The sequence below is a fragment of the Vicugna pacos genome, chromosome 25 (assembly GCF_048564905.1).
Source record: "Vicugna pacos chromosome 25, VicPac4, whole genome shotgun sequence".
NCBI classification, from domain to species: domain Eukaryota; kingdom Metazoa; phylum Chordata; class Mammalia; order Artiodactyla; family Camelidae; genus Vicugna; species Vicugna pacos.
In genome coordinates this window covers 2,454,271-2,471,328 of record NC_133011.1, presented here as the reverse complement: position 1 = coordinate 2,471,328, position 17,058 = coordinate 2,454,271, and the positions used below count along the sequence as shown (strand labels likewise).

Sequence of the window (17,058 nt, the reverse complement as noted above, 5' to 3'; positions counted from 1 at the left end):
AACTGAGCACATTTTCAGCTGCTGTCTTCAGATACATTCTCTGCCCCTTTCTCTCTCTCTTCTTGGACTCTTGTAATACACATGTTAGTACACTAGATGTAGTCCCATAAGTCTCATAAACTGCCCTTCCTTCAAAAGGATGCCTGCAAGTGCGTGCATCAGTGTCCTCATGGTAGTTTGAGCTCTTCAAAAAGGCCACCAGTGTCTATGTCCCCAGGGTGAGATCCAGTTGCTTCCTGCTTCTCTGGTTCTCCAAGATCAGCAGGTAGGTCTGACCCATTCTCGTTTCAAATCACTACTTCTTACCTGTATCCCAGAATGTGTGAAATTTTGTGAGCATACTTTAAGAGTGGAGTCTCTTATCTCCCACAGCCATCTGGCTCTCCCAAAAGTAAACTTCTGCTGGCGTTCAAAATCAAACATTCTGGAGGCTTGTTTTCCCAGTGCAAGACTCAGGCTATAGATCCCTACACGGGGCTCTGACTGTAATTATCCTCTCATCTGTGGACCGCCTTCTTAGGGGTATGGATCCTGAGCATGCCACTTCTCCACCTCTCCTCGGTTCCTTTTTTAATGTATTTAGTTGTAAAGATCTTTTTCTGCTAGTCTTCCAGTCTTTCTCATCAGTAGTTGCTCTATAAATAGTCATAATTTTGTGTCCATAGGAGAAGGTGAGCTCAAGGTCTTCCTATTCCTCCATCTTGGCCACTCCTACAGTGGCTGTAAATGAGCTGTGTGATTTTTCCTGGCTGTTTGTACTTCTGATACCCACCAGAAGATACTGCTCTAAGTATTCACTGATCGTAGAAGCTACATAAGGCATAGAGCTGAATCCCACCTACAGGCTGGAGTCACATCCAGCTGAGATCACCCAAATCACAATCAACCACAGACCCACGAGAGGAAAAAAACAAGTATTTCCAATTGTGATCATGGAGATTTTGAGGTTGTCTGTTTCAAAGTAAGATTGCAGTAATAATCTGTTACCTCTGGACAAACTGTTTCACTTTCTGAAAAAAATGGAGATACTGACATCTATCTTATAAGATGTTAGCATAAAATAAGACAGTGTTCAAGAAAGCATTTTGAAATCTTTCAAGTAGTCTGGTAAACACAAGCTTTATTTTAATTTCTGAAATGGTAGACATTTAAATATTCATTTGTGTTAAAATGACATGTTCAAGTGATAGGTGCATTTATATACGCAAACACATGTATTCATGTTTTATAAAATTTGCTCTGATATTTAACAATGTAAGTTTTCATATTTCAAATTTATTTTAAGGTAATTATTATAAATAACAGGGTTAAAATGTAATAACCTAATAATTATTATTAAGGTCTTAGTCTAAAGAAGCATAGACTACATTATACACTTCAAAAGCACTGCTTTGACTTCAATCCTGTCATGAGAGCAAACAATAATCCTTTTCCTAAAATGAATTAGAGGATGCCTGGGCAGGCTTGGGGGTCTGGGATTGGGGTGCAGACCGAAGGGCACCTCCTTTGCCTGGAGATGACGAGGGTTTCTACAGATCTCAAGTCTTTCTCACATTAGGTGACTGGGCCCCTGTCCTCCCTTCCCCCGTGTCTCTGTGTCCTGCCCGGGCACGGCTGCTGCATTCTGACGGAACTGATGGCCGGGAACACCACCCCAGTTCTTACTGTCTTAGATTCTTTACCACTTTGGTTTCAGACAGACTTATTTGGTGTAAGGAAAGCATTCCATTATTACTGTTTTGGCTGTCTTTCCCCCCTTTTGAAATAAGTCAATATGAAGATACAATTGAGCCAACTTGAAGAAAAATAACAAAGCTTCATTACCTGGACCATAGACGTTAAACTGAGGGCTGCTGGGGGAGAAGCTGTTGTGTCGCTGGACTCGGCGACTTGCTCGTTTTCCAGGCCACTGAATTGACAGGACTTCTGGCTTGGTTGGCCCTTGTCTTCAACAACAAAGACAATATTTAACCTCAATGTCAAGGTTTCAGTCTCTTACCTGAAGGAACAGATCTTCAACGATCGATTACAAAGATTTCCTAGTGTAGTGAAAAGAAAACTTACGAGAATCAGAGCTTGGCAACGTGGTCTAGAGACGCATGGTGATACGGTATTACAGTAAGGGAAACCAAGGAGAAGACCTTTTTTAACTCTTGCAATTAAACAATTTGAGTAAAGGATACTGATATATACACACAATAGATAAAAAAACAAGTTCATACTGTATAGCACAGGGAACTGTATTCAGTATCTTGTAGTAACTTATGGTGACAAAGAGTATGAAAATGAATATATGTATGTGTATGTATGACTAAAGCATTATGCTGTACACCAGAAATTGACACATCATTTTAAACTGACTATACTTCAATAAAATACATAAAAGCTAAAAGACAAAACTAAATTTAAAAAATAAATTTAATTTAAAAATAAATAAAACCAAGATAAAAGTCTGAGTAAAAATTATACCTGAATTTGTAATTTAAGAAAGCTTCTTTCTTTCATTGTCCAAATCTTTAGTGGAAAAATTATTTATTCGTATTTTGTTATGTCTGAGAACACCTATGGTATTTTTTCTTTTATTCACTTACAAACTTAATTGCTTACATCAAAGCTAAATATTCATATAATTTAAAAAGTCAAGTAATTCTATAAACTTATTTCTACAAACAGGATCTCCCTTCCACCATACCATGCCCACATTCCCCTTACACAAAGACAACACTTTTCAACAAATGTTTATTTGGGTCTAGCTGTATCTAACATGCTTAAATTACTATCTCCTGTGGAGGTGTGGCCTAGATGTGCAGTCGGAAAACCCTGAGCTCACCTCCTCCCAGAGGGACACCAAACTCACAGCTATTTACAGAGCCACAATTGACCGGAACACCCTGAAAACATTTCCCACAACTAAAGGAACCACAATGAGACAGGCAGGACAATGCTGATGCAGTATAGTCAAGATCCACACCTGCGGAGCCAACCCACAAACAAGGAAAATCACAATTGCAAGGGTTCCCCCCAAGAAGCGAGGGGTCCAGCTACCACACTGAGTCCCCCAGTCTGGGAGGTTTGTACCACACAGACGAGCCCCCGGCACATCTGGCTTTGAATGCCTTTGAGGCTTGCACGCGGGAGAGCTGGAGGGCTCTAGGCAACAGACACTCTGCTCTTAAAGGGCACAGGCAAAATCTCACACAATCCGAGACCCACAGTAGAAGCAGTAATTTAACAGAAGCCTGAGTCAAGCCCACTTGCCGATCTTGGAGAGCTTCGCAGAGGCAGAAGGGCGCGGTGACTCTGCCCAGGGACACAGGCAGAGCACCACTTTGGAGACCTCCCCTCCACGTATTAGTGGCAGGGGTTTTCTCATGCCTTAGCAAATAAAAAAGATCAATGAAAGTAAGAGCTGGTTCTTTGAAAAGAAAAGCAAAATTGATAAACTTTAATCTAGACTTAGGAAGAAAAAAAGTCAGGGTCCAAACCAATAAAATCAGAAATGAGAAAAAAGTTACAACTGACGTCACTGAAGTACAAAGACCTTTAAGAGATTACTACAAACAATTGTATGCAAATTAATTGGAAAACCCTCAAAAATGGATAGATTTATAGAAACAAACATATGAATCAGAAATAAATACAGCCAAACACACAGAGGTGAAATCTCAAGTGCGGAGGATGGATAAGGCATCTGAAAAGGAGATTCTGTACAGAAAAGAACCAAGGCTAGGGGAAGTAACTTTGGAGAATTCCAGTCCGTCTGTCACCACATCGTTAAATTTAAATTGACCACTTCCTGGGGCGGATAACATAAACTACAAATTTGATGTAAACTGACTTTCCTCCTTTCTAATTGCATTAATTGCTAAGTAAACTGAGACTGAAAAGATTCATAAGAAAAAAAGTGGCTATGAAAATAAGTTTTCCAATGGTGGAAAGCTTGGAAATATGGGACCCTATTTGAAACCCAAACTTTGTTAAAACATAAGGATTCAGTTGTTAAATAAGTTTGCATTCATTTAAAGGATACAAATACTCCTTTTAAAAATGAAATTGAATTAGTTATTTAAAAAACTCCCAAATAACCAAAGTCTAGGACCACATGGCTTCACAGGGGAAGTCAACCAAACTGCAAAGAACAGTTCATACCAGTCCTTCTCAAACTATTCTAAAAATCTGCAGAGGAAGGTATGCTTCTGAACTCATTCTGATGAGGCCAGCATCACCCCAATTCCAAAACCAGCCAAAGACACCACGAAAGGGAGAATTACAAGCCAATATCACTGATGAACATAGGTGCAAAAATCCTCCACAAAGTGATAGCAGACTAAATTCAACGAAAGAATCATACACCATGATCAAGGAGAATTATCCCAGGCATGCAAGTATGGTTCAATATCTGCAAATTAATCTACATGGTACACTACATTAACACATTGAAGAATAAAAATCATATGAAAATTCATAATCATCTCAATGATGCAGAGAAGGCTTTTGACAAAAATTAACATCCATTTATGATAAGAACTCACCAGAAAGTTGTTAGAGAGGGGAGATTCCTCAACAAAATACAGGCCATATGTGACAACCCACAGCTAACATCATACTCAGTCGTGAGAAGCTGAAAGCACTTCCCCTGAGACTAGGAGCAAGGCAGAGATGCCCACCCTCACTACTTAGAGTCAGCATAGTATTGGAAGTCCTAGCCACACCAATCAGACAAAAAAGAAACAAAAGGAATGCAAATTGTAAAGGAAAAACAAAAAGTTCACTGCAGATGCCATGACAGTATATACAGAAAATCCTAAAGATGCCACCAGAAAACCTATTCGAACTAATAAACAAATTTAGTACCTGTAGGATAAAAAATGTGTAGGATTAAAAAATTAATATACACAAATCTACATACTAACAATATTTCTATACAGTAACAAGCTATCAGAGAGTGAAATTAAGAAAGCAAATCCATTTACAATTGTATCAAAAAGAATAAAATGTACAGGAATAAATCTAACCAAGGAGGTAAATGTCCTGCAATCAGAAAACTGTACGACATTGATGAACTGAAGACGACGCAAATGAAAAGATATACTGTGCTCAATGACTGTAACAATTAATACTGTTGCAGTGACCATACTACCCAAGTGTATGTGCAATCTCCATCAAAATAAAACTGGTATTTTTTCACAGAGCTAGAACAATTCATTCTAAAATTTGTGTGGAAACACAAAAGACCTCAAATAACCTAAACAATCTTGAGAAAGGAAAACAAGGCTGAAGGTGTCATGCTCTCTGATTTCAAACTATACTACAAAGGTATGCTAATCAAAACAATATTGTACTGGCCCAGAAGAAGACACCTAGATCAGTGGAACAGAATAGAGATCCTAGAAATTAACTCACATTCTTAAATGGTTAATTAATCTAGGGTAAGGAGGCAAGAACATACAATGAGGAAAATACAGCCTTTTCATCAAATATTGGAAAAACTGAACAGCTACATGTAAAAGAATCAAACTGGACTACTCTATCACACCATACACTAAAATAAAATAAAAATGGAAGACTATACTTCCATTAAAAAAAAAAAGACTTAATGCAAGATCCGAAACCATCAAACTCCTGGAAGAAAACGTATTCAGTATGTTCTTTGACATTGTCTTAGCAGTATTTTTCACACCTCTCTCTTCAGCAAGGGAAACAAATGCAAAAATAAATAAATGGGACTGAATCAAACTAAAGCTTTTGCACGGTGAAGGAAACTATGAACAAAATGAAAAGGCAGCCTACTGAATGGGAGAATATATTTGAAAATGATGTAACTGATAAGGGGTTAATATCCAAAATATACAAAGAACTCATACAAACTCAATATTAGAGAAGCACACAAGTCAATTAAAAATGGGGGGAGGACCTGAACAGACATTTTTTGAAAGAAGACATACCAAAGGCGAGCAGACATTTGAAAAGTAGCTCAACATCACCAATGATCAGGGAAACGCAAATCAAGATCACAGGACCACAAGACTCCCACCCTTCAGGCTAGCTGTTATCAAAAGGGCAACAAATAACAATGACTGGTGATGATGGGTAGAAAAGGGAGCCCTTGGACACCGTTGGTGGGAATGCAAATTAGCATAGCCACTATGGAACGCATTATGAATGTTCCACAAAGTTTAAAAATAAAACTTACCACATGATCCAGCATTCTACACCTGGGTATTTTTCCAAAGAAAAGAAACACTAATTTGAAAAGATATATGCACCTCTGTGTTCACTGCAGTCTTTTTTATAATAGCCATGATATGGAAGCAACCTAAGTGTCCACTGATAGGTGAATGGATAAAGATGTCGTGTGTGTGTGTGTGTATGTGTATGATCTATGCATATATATAATATGTGCGTGTGTGTGTGTGTGTATATATATATATATATTTAGACACATACATAAGCACTGGAATATTCCTCAGCAATCAAAAAAAGAATGAAATCTTGCCATTTGTGACAGTATGGATGGACCTAGAGGGTATAATGTTAAGTGAAGTATGTTGGATAAAGAAAGATAGATCATATGACTTCACTTACATGTGCAGTTGCAAAAATAAAATGAACAATCGTAACAAAACAGAACCAGACTCATAGTTACAGAGAGCAAACTAGTGTTTTCCAGAGGGGAGGGGGAAGGTAGATGAGTGAAGTGGGTGAGGGAGATTAAGAATTACTAACTTCCAGTTACAAAATAAATGAGTCACAGGGATGAAATGTACAGCATGGCGCACAGTCAATAATATTGTAATAACTTTGCATGGTGACCGATGGTAACTAGACTTTGGTGGTGATCATTTTGTAATGTACAGAAATACTGAATCACTGTGTTGTACATCGGTGACTAACATAGTGTTGTAGGTCAGTTATACCTCAATAAAGGAATAAGTGAATGCTGTCTCTTTCTTTTTCAGTTTTAGGCTTTAGCTACCAACTTCCCTACATGAACAGCTCAGGCCAAATACATACACGTGGAAATGCTGGAAGGGACTTCCAGAAAGGCTGTTTAAAAGGGAGGATTAAGCTAGAAGGCTGCCTGTTCTTTCCCTGTACTTCTTTCCTGGTTAGAATATGAGCATGATAGCTGGAATTCCAACAAATAGTTTTGGCCATAAGGCATAAACTTGAGAAGGAAAGACATGTACTTAAGATGTGAAAAAGACAGGGAGTGTATGATAAATCTGGAAACTGCCATAATCTGCCTTAGGCTGCCCCGCGCCAGGCTCTTCAGTAGGCAATAATATGGTCTTATGTGATTAAGCCACTTTTCCCACTCTGTTACATGCAGCACCTCCCCCAAATAATTTAATACTAATTTAATCATCCATAGAATGTAGTCTGTATGTGTGTTGGGGACTGCCAAATTGCAGCCTCCATTGTAGGGGGTTCTGGCTTGGAGGCTCTGTGCAATGGAGGACACCAACTGTCAGTACTTTTAAGTCTTTCATATTGCACTGATGAGATCCCTCAGAAAAGCAGGTTCCACCCTAATTCAGAAAGACACCTGCACACTAATGTTCATAGCAGCACTGTTTACAATAGCCAAGACATGGAAACAGCCTAAATGTCCATCGACGGATGACTGGATAAAGAAGTCGTGGTATACGTATACAATGGAATACTACTCAACCATAAAAATGACAACATAATGCCATTTGCAGCAACATGGAAGTCCCTGGAGAATGGCATTCTAAGTGAAGTAAGCCAGAAAGAGAAAGAAAAATACCATATGATATCACTCATATGTGGAATCTAAAGAAAAAGATAAATGAACTTATATGTGAAACAGAAACAGACTCACAGACATAGAATACAGACTCATGGTTGCTGGTGGGGAGAGGGATGGGAAGGGATAAACTGGGAGTTCAAGATTTGCTGATACTGACAGTTATATATAAAATAGATAAACAGGTTTATACTGTGTAGCACAGGGAAATATATTCAAGATCTTGTAGTAGCTCATGGTGAAAAAGAATATGAAAATGAACATATGTATATTCATGTATGACTGAAGAATTGTGCTGTATACCAGAAATTGATACAAAATGTAAACTGACTATACTTCAGTAGAAAGAAAGAAAGAAAGAAAGAAAGAAAGAAAGAAAGAAAGAAAGGGAGAAAGAAAGAGAGAAAGAAAGGAAGGAAGAAAAGGAAGAAAGGAAGAAAAGGAAGAAAGGAAAAGAAAGAGAGAGCAAAGGAAAGCAGGTTCCAACTGGAGGGAATAAGCCCAGTGGTCAGAGCTCTGGCAACACAGGACGCTAAGATGGTTTCAAATCTCACTGTTCAGTGTAGAGACTTCCACTTAATGCCTCATTTTTTAGTGTTATGTCTGACTCTTAGCTGTGCCAGTGTCAATCTGTTCACCTTTTCCGGAGAGTACACCTCCAGGCTCCCGCAAGGACTGGGGAGTGGCAGTCACTATACAGCCTGGGTGTGGCTTTCAACCATACGTCCGCCCCAGCTCATCCCCGCTATCCGTCGCACATGGTGAAGCTGATTCTCGAGGCTTTCTGAGGTTTTGTGGGCTGCGTCTTGGCTCCTTACACTGCCTGGTTACGTTTCAGCTTTCTCAGGTCTTCTAAAGCAGTTACCACTAGATTCACCTTGCTTTCATGTTCCAAGCTTCTACCCTTCTTATTTTTGTGGGTTTATGATTCCTTTTTGTCCAGACACTTCAAATGCCATTTTTTGAAGGATTTAGGGAGGCAGAAAAATAAATATTCTATGTTTACTCTCCAGTCTTTAATTGGACCTTCCTCTAGATTTTCCTATGGCATACTTTTTTTAAAAAATCAACTTTCTAGTACCTTTGGTGGTCATAGGAGGAAGCGATTAGAGCGTCCCTTCTTTATGTTCAAGCTTAAATTCCCTTGAATGTTTATAATCACCTCTGTGTGAAATCCAAGCCTTTCCTTACGTCTAAAATCAACAAGCATCCAAAGGAGAAAAATAATTTCCAAGCCCAGAAGGGATCAATTGTCTTTCTGGAAAGAGAACTTTGGCAAATAGAACAAACTTGCAGATTCCGCTATAAAAAAGAAATTCACATATAATTAAACTGTGTTCCCAGGAATCTAGTTTGTGAGAAAGAAAGGCTTATGTAAGAGGACAGAGGAGCCTCTGGAGGGAAATTTCAGCGTAGCAGCATGATTATTCTTGTCATTGGCTATTCAGTGTTTTCAAAAGGCATGGAATTAAAGTGGCTCCCATTTAGCCAGTTTGCCAGGGCAGATACAAAGAGTGTTCCAGAATGCCATCTGAAAATCTCACCTCTGTGGCATTCTGGCTGTACGCATCCTTTCTCTCTGAAATTGTCATTTTCACATGAATAGACACAGACATTTTGCTCAACACAGCATGGCTAACTCATTACTGAAGGATGAACGAGACTGCGTAATTCCTCCCTGGGGCTGATAGCTAGAACAGACAACTTCTCCGTTTTTTCTATATTTCAACAAGTCTCTGTATCCCTAGGTTTCACAAATATTAGGCCCCAAAGTCACAGTGATGCTGAAGGGGAAGCAAATTATGACAACCCAGGCATTCCTGAAGGTACCCGTGGGTTCCAACTTTTGACCATGTAGAGCCTAATGGAGCCTCTTTTTTGGTATAAAACACACTGATGAAGTTTTGGATGCACTCATTTGATTTCTCCTCTCTGGGCTAGTCCTCCTCTTCCCCAAATCTTTACTACACACTACTGTGAAACTAATTTCCCTTAAAAACTCATTTTTATTATATTTCTCCTTTATTTACAACCACCGATGACAATCTGTGATCATACGGAGTATAAATGCAGCTGGTCTGGCTATCTTCACCCCAGATTCCAGGTAAGTTTGTCTCCCCGTGGTCCCAGGTCCTCACTCCTTGCTCCTCTCTACGGCTCCCTCAACCTGCAATCCTCTTCCATTTATTCAGTTTTGTGTATTTAACACGGAGCTGTGCCAGGTGTGGGGAAGCAGAGCAAAGCCCCTGCAGTAGAGACACGCAGAATCTAATGGGGGAGGTAAGTAAGGGACTGAGACTGTGAGGAACACAAGCAGAGGGTACAAAGGGATTACGCGGTGGAGGACTGGGAGGCACAAAGTTGTTTTGAGATCAGTGAAAGCTTCCTAGAAGAAAATGCTGTCCAAACAGCGACCAAACAAACTAGGAAGAGGAGCTAGCCAGGTGAGAGAAGATGGTGCTATGGGGTGGGTGAGGACACCCTCCCTTCTGGGAGTATCTATCCCCCCAAAAGATCCCATTCAAGTCTTATGCCCCCAGGAGGCTTCTTCACCATCTCCTGTTTGATATCATAGGAGAAAGGCAGCCTTCTTTCACATCTCTTGTCTCTTCTCCAATGGTGTTTAGTTTCTGGTGGCTAGTTGATGGGAAGATGGGGCCGTGGGGGCAGAGAGATAGCCCCTATGGGCTTGGGCCTAATTCACATGCTTCAGGGGAACCAGAGATTTCACACTGGGTATTATGGGCAGAAATCCATAGTGGAATCTTGTTTTCTATTCGCAACATACAAACAAACAACATACACACACACAAAATACGCACAACACAAATATATATACATATATACATATAAAAGAAACATATATACACACACACACATAAACAAACAACATATATATACAAATATGTATTTTTACCAGGAACCTCCCCGGGAATAGTCCTGCAGACTGGGGTGGGACGTGGGCATCCCTGGGTGCCTTAGTCAAATACTACACAATAGCGCTCCCCCAAATTGACATTAAACCTGTAATACTTCCCATTCTTCCAAGCTGCTTTTGAGTTAGAAACCTAGAAATAAAAGACTAATTCTCTAGTGTCTGCTGCTCTCCTTTGACTCTGAATTATCATGCTCCTTCTCGTTGGACGCAGCTGCTATGCAGCTGTTGCGAGCGGTCACAAGAGTTCAAGGCTAGCCTGTGGCCCGACACAAGGAAGAGCTGTCACACGTTCCCTCTAGGGTGGTAAATGCAGAAGGCAACTATAGGAAAAAAGAAAAAACCCAGAGTGCAGGTGGAGAAAAGGGGTGGAGTCCTTTTCCAAGCCTCTTCTCAGGTGGCAAATGATTGCTTCTAAAATGGAGAATCCATTTTATGTCATTAAAATCTGAACAAAAGACAACTAATCAGGCCTCGTTTTCTTATTAGGAACATGAAAGCAGTCATCGTGCTTCAAGACGTTCAATTATCCTCTGTACAAATCTGAGGAGATGGGCTGTTTTTTTTTCTAAAGCTAATTGTTACACTTTTCCATTCGATACCGAATCACCCAATACAGCAAAAATACTACGTTTATAACGTGAAAATGCCTCACAGATCCATTGAAGAGTGCACATCCATGTTCACCAGCTGCACAAGCGCATTAGACCTGAGATTACAGGGTTTTTTGTTAGAATTTGGTGAAGCTCATTCATTTTGACACTGTAAATATAAGGTTGAAAATTCCACTGTTTTTCTGAGATGTCCTAATAATTATGTAGCCATTAATTTGTTTAGAAAAATTGGCCCTACAGAGTAGTCTATTACCAGCCTGCTCAGAAAACTTACTAACCTAAAATGCAGAAGTAAGATAAAACATATCCCCAAGTTTAAAGTAACACATGCAAAAATATGTTTCATAAGCACAGGTTTTGCCAAGCCCTTTTCCAGTCTGCAAGGTGAAAATGGTAACTCCAAGTATCAACTGTTGGTTGCAATTATTTTGATGTCTGCTTTACACATTTCAAATCCAAGTTTCTCTTTGGCATTAGTGCCATTATTTATATAACTACTATATTATCACAACTTATCTTCTCAGTGATTTCAATCTATGGTATTGAATTCTGAAATCTTTTCCGATCACTCACTTTTCCCTATTTCCTTAAATAATTAGGTTTATTGAATTCTCAAGTCTCCTACTAGGTTCATGGAGGCTGTTAAGGTTTTTTTCCATCATTTCTATATTTCCAAATATACCCATTATCAAGATTAGTTCAGATGTCACTGGAAACTCCATGAAACTGTCTTTTATGCCTCCATCCATATTCAATCTTTTACTCTTTTAAAATCCTTTGGCAATGTATTTCCCCTTTTCTGTGGTACTTATCATTTTGTACCTTGTATTATAGTTTTAGTATTCGTATTTTATTTATGTAATAGACTTCAGCCAGAAAGAAAAAGAACTGGGACTATGTAAAATGTATCTTTACATTATCACACACTTTTAAGTCTTCTCTGTCTACTAAATTCTCAATTAAAATTTGTTCAATAAATGATGGAAACGAAAAGAAAAGAGAGAATGGTCTTTTTTAGAGGCAAATATAAGGCTAGCAGCCAGTGGAGGTCCCTGCCATCGTGTTTAAATCTATTCATTCTCATGTTTAGTTTTCAGTGGTCTAAGTATGATGCCCTCAACGTGGGGTCACTAAAGAGATATCATATGAAAACATTCAACTTGCCTTTCTTGACGGGTTTGCTCCTCTGTAGTTTCCATGGCACATTCCAGAGAATTCTGGAGCGACTGCAGCTGATTCAAGGTCTCTTTCAATAAAAATCGAGTTACAAATTGTTCCAAATTGGAAGCCTCTTGGTAGTCCTAAGGATGACAAAACAAATGCAATCAGAAGTTATGGTAGGAAAAAATAACCAGGAAGGTTTTTCCTCGTGTATCCATCCATCTCAGATTAACCCTCCCGAAAAAGAGACAAAGAGGACAGAAGACGTGTTGGGCCCTGGAAACTGGGGCAGAGCTCTCTTCTACCCACGAGAAGTTGAATAAGAGAGCTGCAGAAATGAATGGAATATCTCATCTCCCATTGCACCTGCCTCATCATTAGGAAAAAAAGGACTCAACTCAGTTGAATTATGGAATAGACATCTGCAGCAAAGGAGAAAAATGATCTGGAGAAAAGGCTGGAATGTGACTAACTCTGGATTTGTTTTCTGTTATCGACTAAATGTAGTCTCACGTCAGCAACTGGCTTAATTCCCTCTTAATGTATTTATTATGCCTGGTTTGCATTACACTGAAGCCAAAGGAAATTATGTGCAGTTATCTCAAAATTCAGAAAACGTTAGGCTTGGAATATTTCAACAGTTTACTAAATATGCTAATGTCTCTCCTTCAGGAACTTTACTCCAAACTCATCTGCATCTAACTTCTGGTGCAACATCTCAGCCACAAGTACCATTCATCCAAACAGCCCCACGTGTATAGAGACCATTGCAAACACAACAGCTACACTTGCCAGAGCGGAGTTTAGGTACACAGGTGGGTTGTGGATGGTGCCACTTGCTGCTGTCATCCTCTAATGTCTCAGGGAGAACCAAGAAAGAAAATAAAACCTTTTTGGCATGGAATTAAATGGTGTCAGAACCACTTTTTCAGGTCATGGGACTAGCCAGCTAAATCTGATTTTCTAGAGTATCAGGTGGAAATGACAGATGTTAATTTCAGTCAAGGACAGGATTTATTTGGCTCCATTACTAAAGAAAAATGATTATTTCACGGTTGAAGATACAAACCTGAAAGGAGTGATGGTAATGCCAGGAAATACAATGTGCTAGGGATTCTTGGGGCCATGGTTATAAACCCAAGCAAACAAGATTTAGTTAATTAACCTTACTGGGTGTCAAGTCTCTCTCTTCCTTACAAATCAGAGTGAGGACTCTGGCATACTTCCAAACTCAAAAATATTTGTACTTCTATCAACTCTAAACTAGGAAATATGGAACCTCTGGCCTCCTGATCCAAGTTTCTCTGGAATTTGTCATAGAAAACTTCATTTCTTTCCTATTTTAAAATCATAAAAGGTTTCAATCATTAGTCTCTTTTTAAAAGTTCTTTTTTGTTTTTGCAGGTGAACAACATAGGAAATTTTCTTGTCATCGTATCTTAGTTAAAAATTTAAAACTTGAACGTCTTTAAACTCCAACTAACAACTAACTATAAAACAAAATATTACATGCTATAGTAACTATATGGACTTTGGTGAGTTAATTCAAGATAAAAACTACACAAAATATTTCATGTGATCAAATAGCTTGCCATTCAGTGGCAATAAAAGCTTCAAAAATTATTTCTCACTGTGTTTATAGAGTTGAGTAAAACTTTTCTTTGAGATGAAAAGACAATGTGATGATAGAAAAAGAAGGTGTGCCTGATCTGTTACCCACAGTTCTTCCATTTTCCTAAAGCATAGGTTTAAAATAAAGTATATTAAAATGATGAGAAAGCATAATTGTGTAGTGAGAGATCATGCCAACTGTATGTGGCTCTCAGTATACACTGCACTAATATAAAGCAAATGATGAAAGTGTTAATTCTTATTTGCAGACACCATGTAAAAGTGAAGGAAGTATGCATTTATTACGCTATGCAGCACGGCACTGGCCTTATTCTTTCCTTCCTCACTGAAATGTTAAATATTTGTCGTGTCAGAACTGTAAGAAGGGAGATTTTGTTTTTGCGTTATCCAATTTAAACACTCTGGTCACTGCTATTGATTTTAGCTTCTGAGAGGCAAAGGTCACACCTTATGCTTCTGTAAGCCTCGTGGTGCCCAAAGCAGATACTCATTCAACACTTGAATGTTTGCACGTGATCTCCTAACTCTGAGAATTGATTGTATTTGCTACTGTGGTCTCATGTACAAAGACTTTGGTGATGTTAGAGTTAGATACTTAAGGACAGTTAAAATCAGACAATTGGCTGCTCCATCGTTGTTCTAGCATAGCAAATTAAGAAAAGGTTATGCTGAGATTTGCCTCTCATCTTGAGAATTTGCCAGCCTCATTGAGCGACTCTTCGGATAAAATTGAGATGGCACAACCCAAATGGTACATTTGACAGAAATGCTGATGCCTTGACATCGAGAGGAGTGGTGGGGAGGTTTAAGCTTTGGGGGATTCAGTTTTTTTAGTCAGTTTTGAAGATCTTCTGTTATGCACTGCCCTTGATGCTAAGGAGAAAAAAAAGCTTGTTTTCCAATTCCCATCTATCCTTCCAAATTCAGCTGGTGGCACTGTTTGTGTATTGCCTTTCCTCCCTTGAATCACCACTTTCCTTCACAGGATTAGGCACACACCCTTTCCCCTCTGGGTGTTCTTGTCACACTTTTCTCCTCCTAGGGTACACATTTAGCATTTTTCTGTTGTAATACATTGTTTGCTTGTCTGTCTCCGCCATCCTAGGTTAGCTCTTTAAAGACTAGGGAATGAGTCTTAGTCATCTCTGCCTCCAGAATGCCCAGAACAAAGCCTGGCTCACAGCACCTGATCCAGAAATGCTTAAAGCCTACATGAGGAACGTGGGACCACGTGGAGATTCAGGCACTGGGGGGAGTGCCTGAGCTCTTCCCAGTCACCAGCTGCCTTCCCCTGCGTCTAGCCCTGGCTGGTGGCAGACGCTGCTGCCCAGCTTGCCCAGTTATGTGGGCTCTACAACAAAGGGAAACACAGCTTTACTTTTAACAGATTGTCCTTATTTCATTTTCTGGACCATTTGTTAGACTTCTTCCCTCCCTTCTTTCTGGATTCTGGGGTTTAGGACTGCAAACCCAGCTGGCACAGCTCCAGTCTCCTTTTCCTTCTCTCAGATATGCAGCACGTGTTCCCTTGGAAGGCACCGGCAAAAGAAGCAGATGGAAAATTAAATAGATAGCAAGCTGGAAAATGTCAAAGCCTGGTCCTTTTTATTCTCAACAAATGTATTGGTTGTGAAGGTATAAAAAAGGGATCTTTGCATGCTGAACTCCCGAAAAAACTGATACGTTGACTTAAGGCATGTGTTCCTTTGAGCAAACCTCAGAATCTGAGAGATTGGTAGAAAGAACTTTTATTGGTCTAATAATGCAGTAAAAAAAATATACAGATGTTACTTGATACCCAGATTATGCCTCTTTTTCCAAACACAGGAAAGTCCTTCATGTCTATTAAAAAGGATGTGGGCAAATGAAGGCTAACAGTATATTTCAGAGATCCCAGTAATGTTCATTCAAGTCACTAATATTTGTTCAATTAATAATTAAGTGGAAATTGTTAATAAAGATTTATTACTATTTCCATTTGTGCCTTTGGAGAACCAGAATATAAATATTTCAATCCACATACCTCCGTGTGGAGCTGGAACGGGGCTGGGAGTCATTCAAGTGAGATTCTTCGCGTTAGAAGCATGATGCTTTGGAAATCAGGCTTCTTTGAAGACTACCTGTGCATTTTACCTGTCAGATCATCCCTTAGAAAGCAAGCTCTTGCCAATCTGGGTGACAGAAGAGTGGAAACCTCTGCCACTAGCCCGCTATGAATCATCTAGGTTAATTACAGAAATAAGAGCAGAGTCTTCCCTGTTTGTGTTTGCTCTATTTAAAAATTAATCAAGTCAATGACATCCAGTCTCCATGTCTCCTTGTCTGTGAGATCAGATACGATCGCACGCAGTAGGAGGTAGGCTTCCGACTGCCTTTTGATCTGAGTCCCAAGAGCTCTCCCTGTTGTGTGAGACATCTGTGCCAGCTTTTATAACAGGAAAAAATTCACTTTTTACAAAGATTCTTTTTTTTTCTCTTTTTCTACTGCCTCCCAAACTGTTACTTTTTAAATACTAACTGGCTTACACTATTGTCTATGTCTTATTTCTTTAAACATTCTTACACTTTCATTTTTAAATGACACACTTAAAATTAGGAGAATACCATATCAAGATTAAGACTTAATAAAATACAAAAGTAAAGAACTGGTCCTTAATTAGAGTCTTGCAAATAGACTGAGGTTAAGTTCAGATAGGTCTCTGGAAATCTTAAATGACAGAACAACAGATCAAAATAGTTTCAAACTGCAGATTCCCAAGAATTAAGTGAATTGTAGTTTTGCAGGTTAGCAAAAGAGAAAATAAGGCTCTAATTTTGGAATAAAATGTTATCAAATAACCAATAAATTTAAATAATATCTAAGTCCTATGTTAACTAGATACTCTTGGTTAGAAATCAGAAAATATTTCACCAGCACCCCAATGTTCATAGCAGCACTATTTACA

At 39.1% G+C, this 17,058-nt stretch overlaps 1 protein-coding gene across 1 annotated transcript in view; it reads right to left on the bottom strand.

Moving 5' to 3' along the window:
* NECAB1 (N-terminal EF-hand calcium binding protein 1) overlaps window positions 1-17,058 on the bottom strand; it is a 236,257-nt gene that overhangs the window by 50,516 nt on the left and 168,683 nt on the right. The window contains exons 6-7 of the mRNA XM_006209700.4: window positions 12,485-12,621; window positions 1,825-1,946 (exon numbers count right to left, since the gene is read on the bottom strand). Coding sequence (XP_006209762.1) covers window positions 1,825-1,946; window positions 12,485-12,621 — 259 coding nt within the window. The remainder of the gene's footprint in view (window positions 1-1,824; window positions 1,947-12,484; window positions 12,622-17,058) is intronic.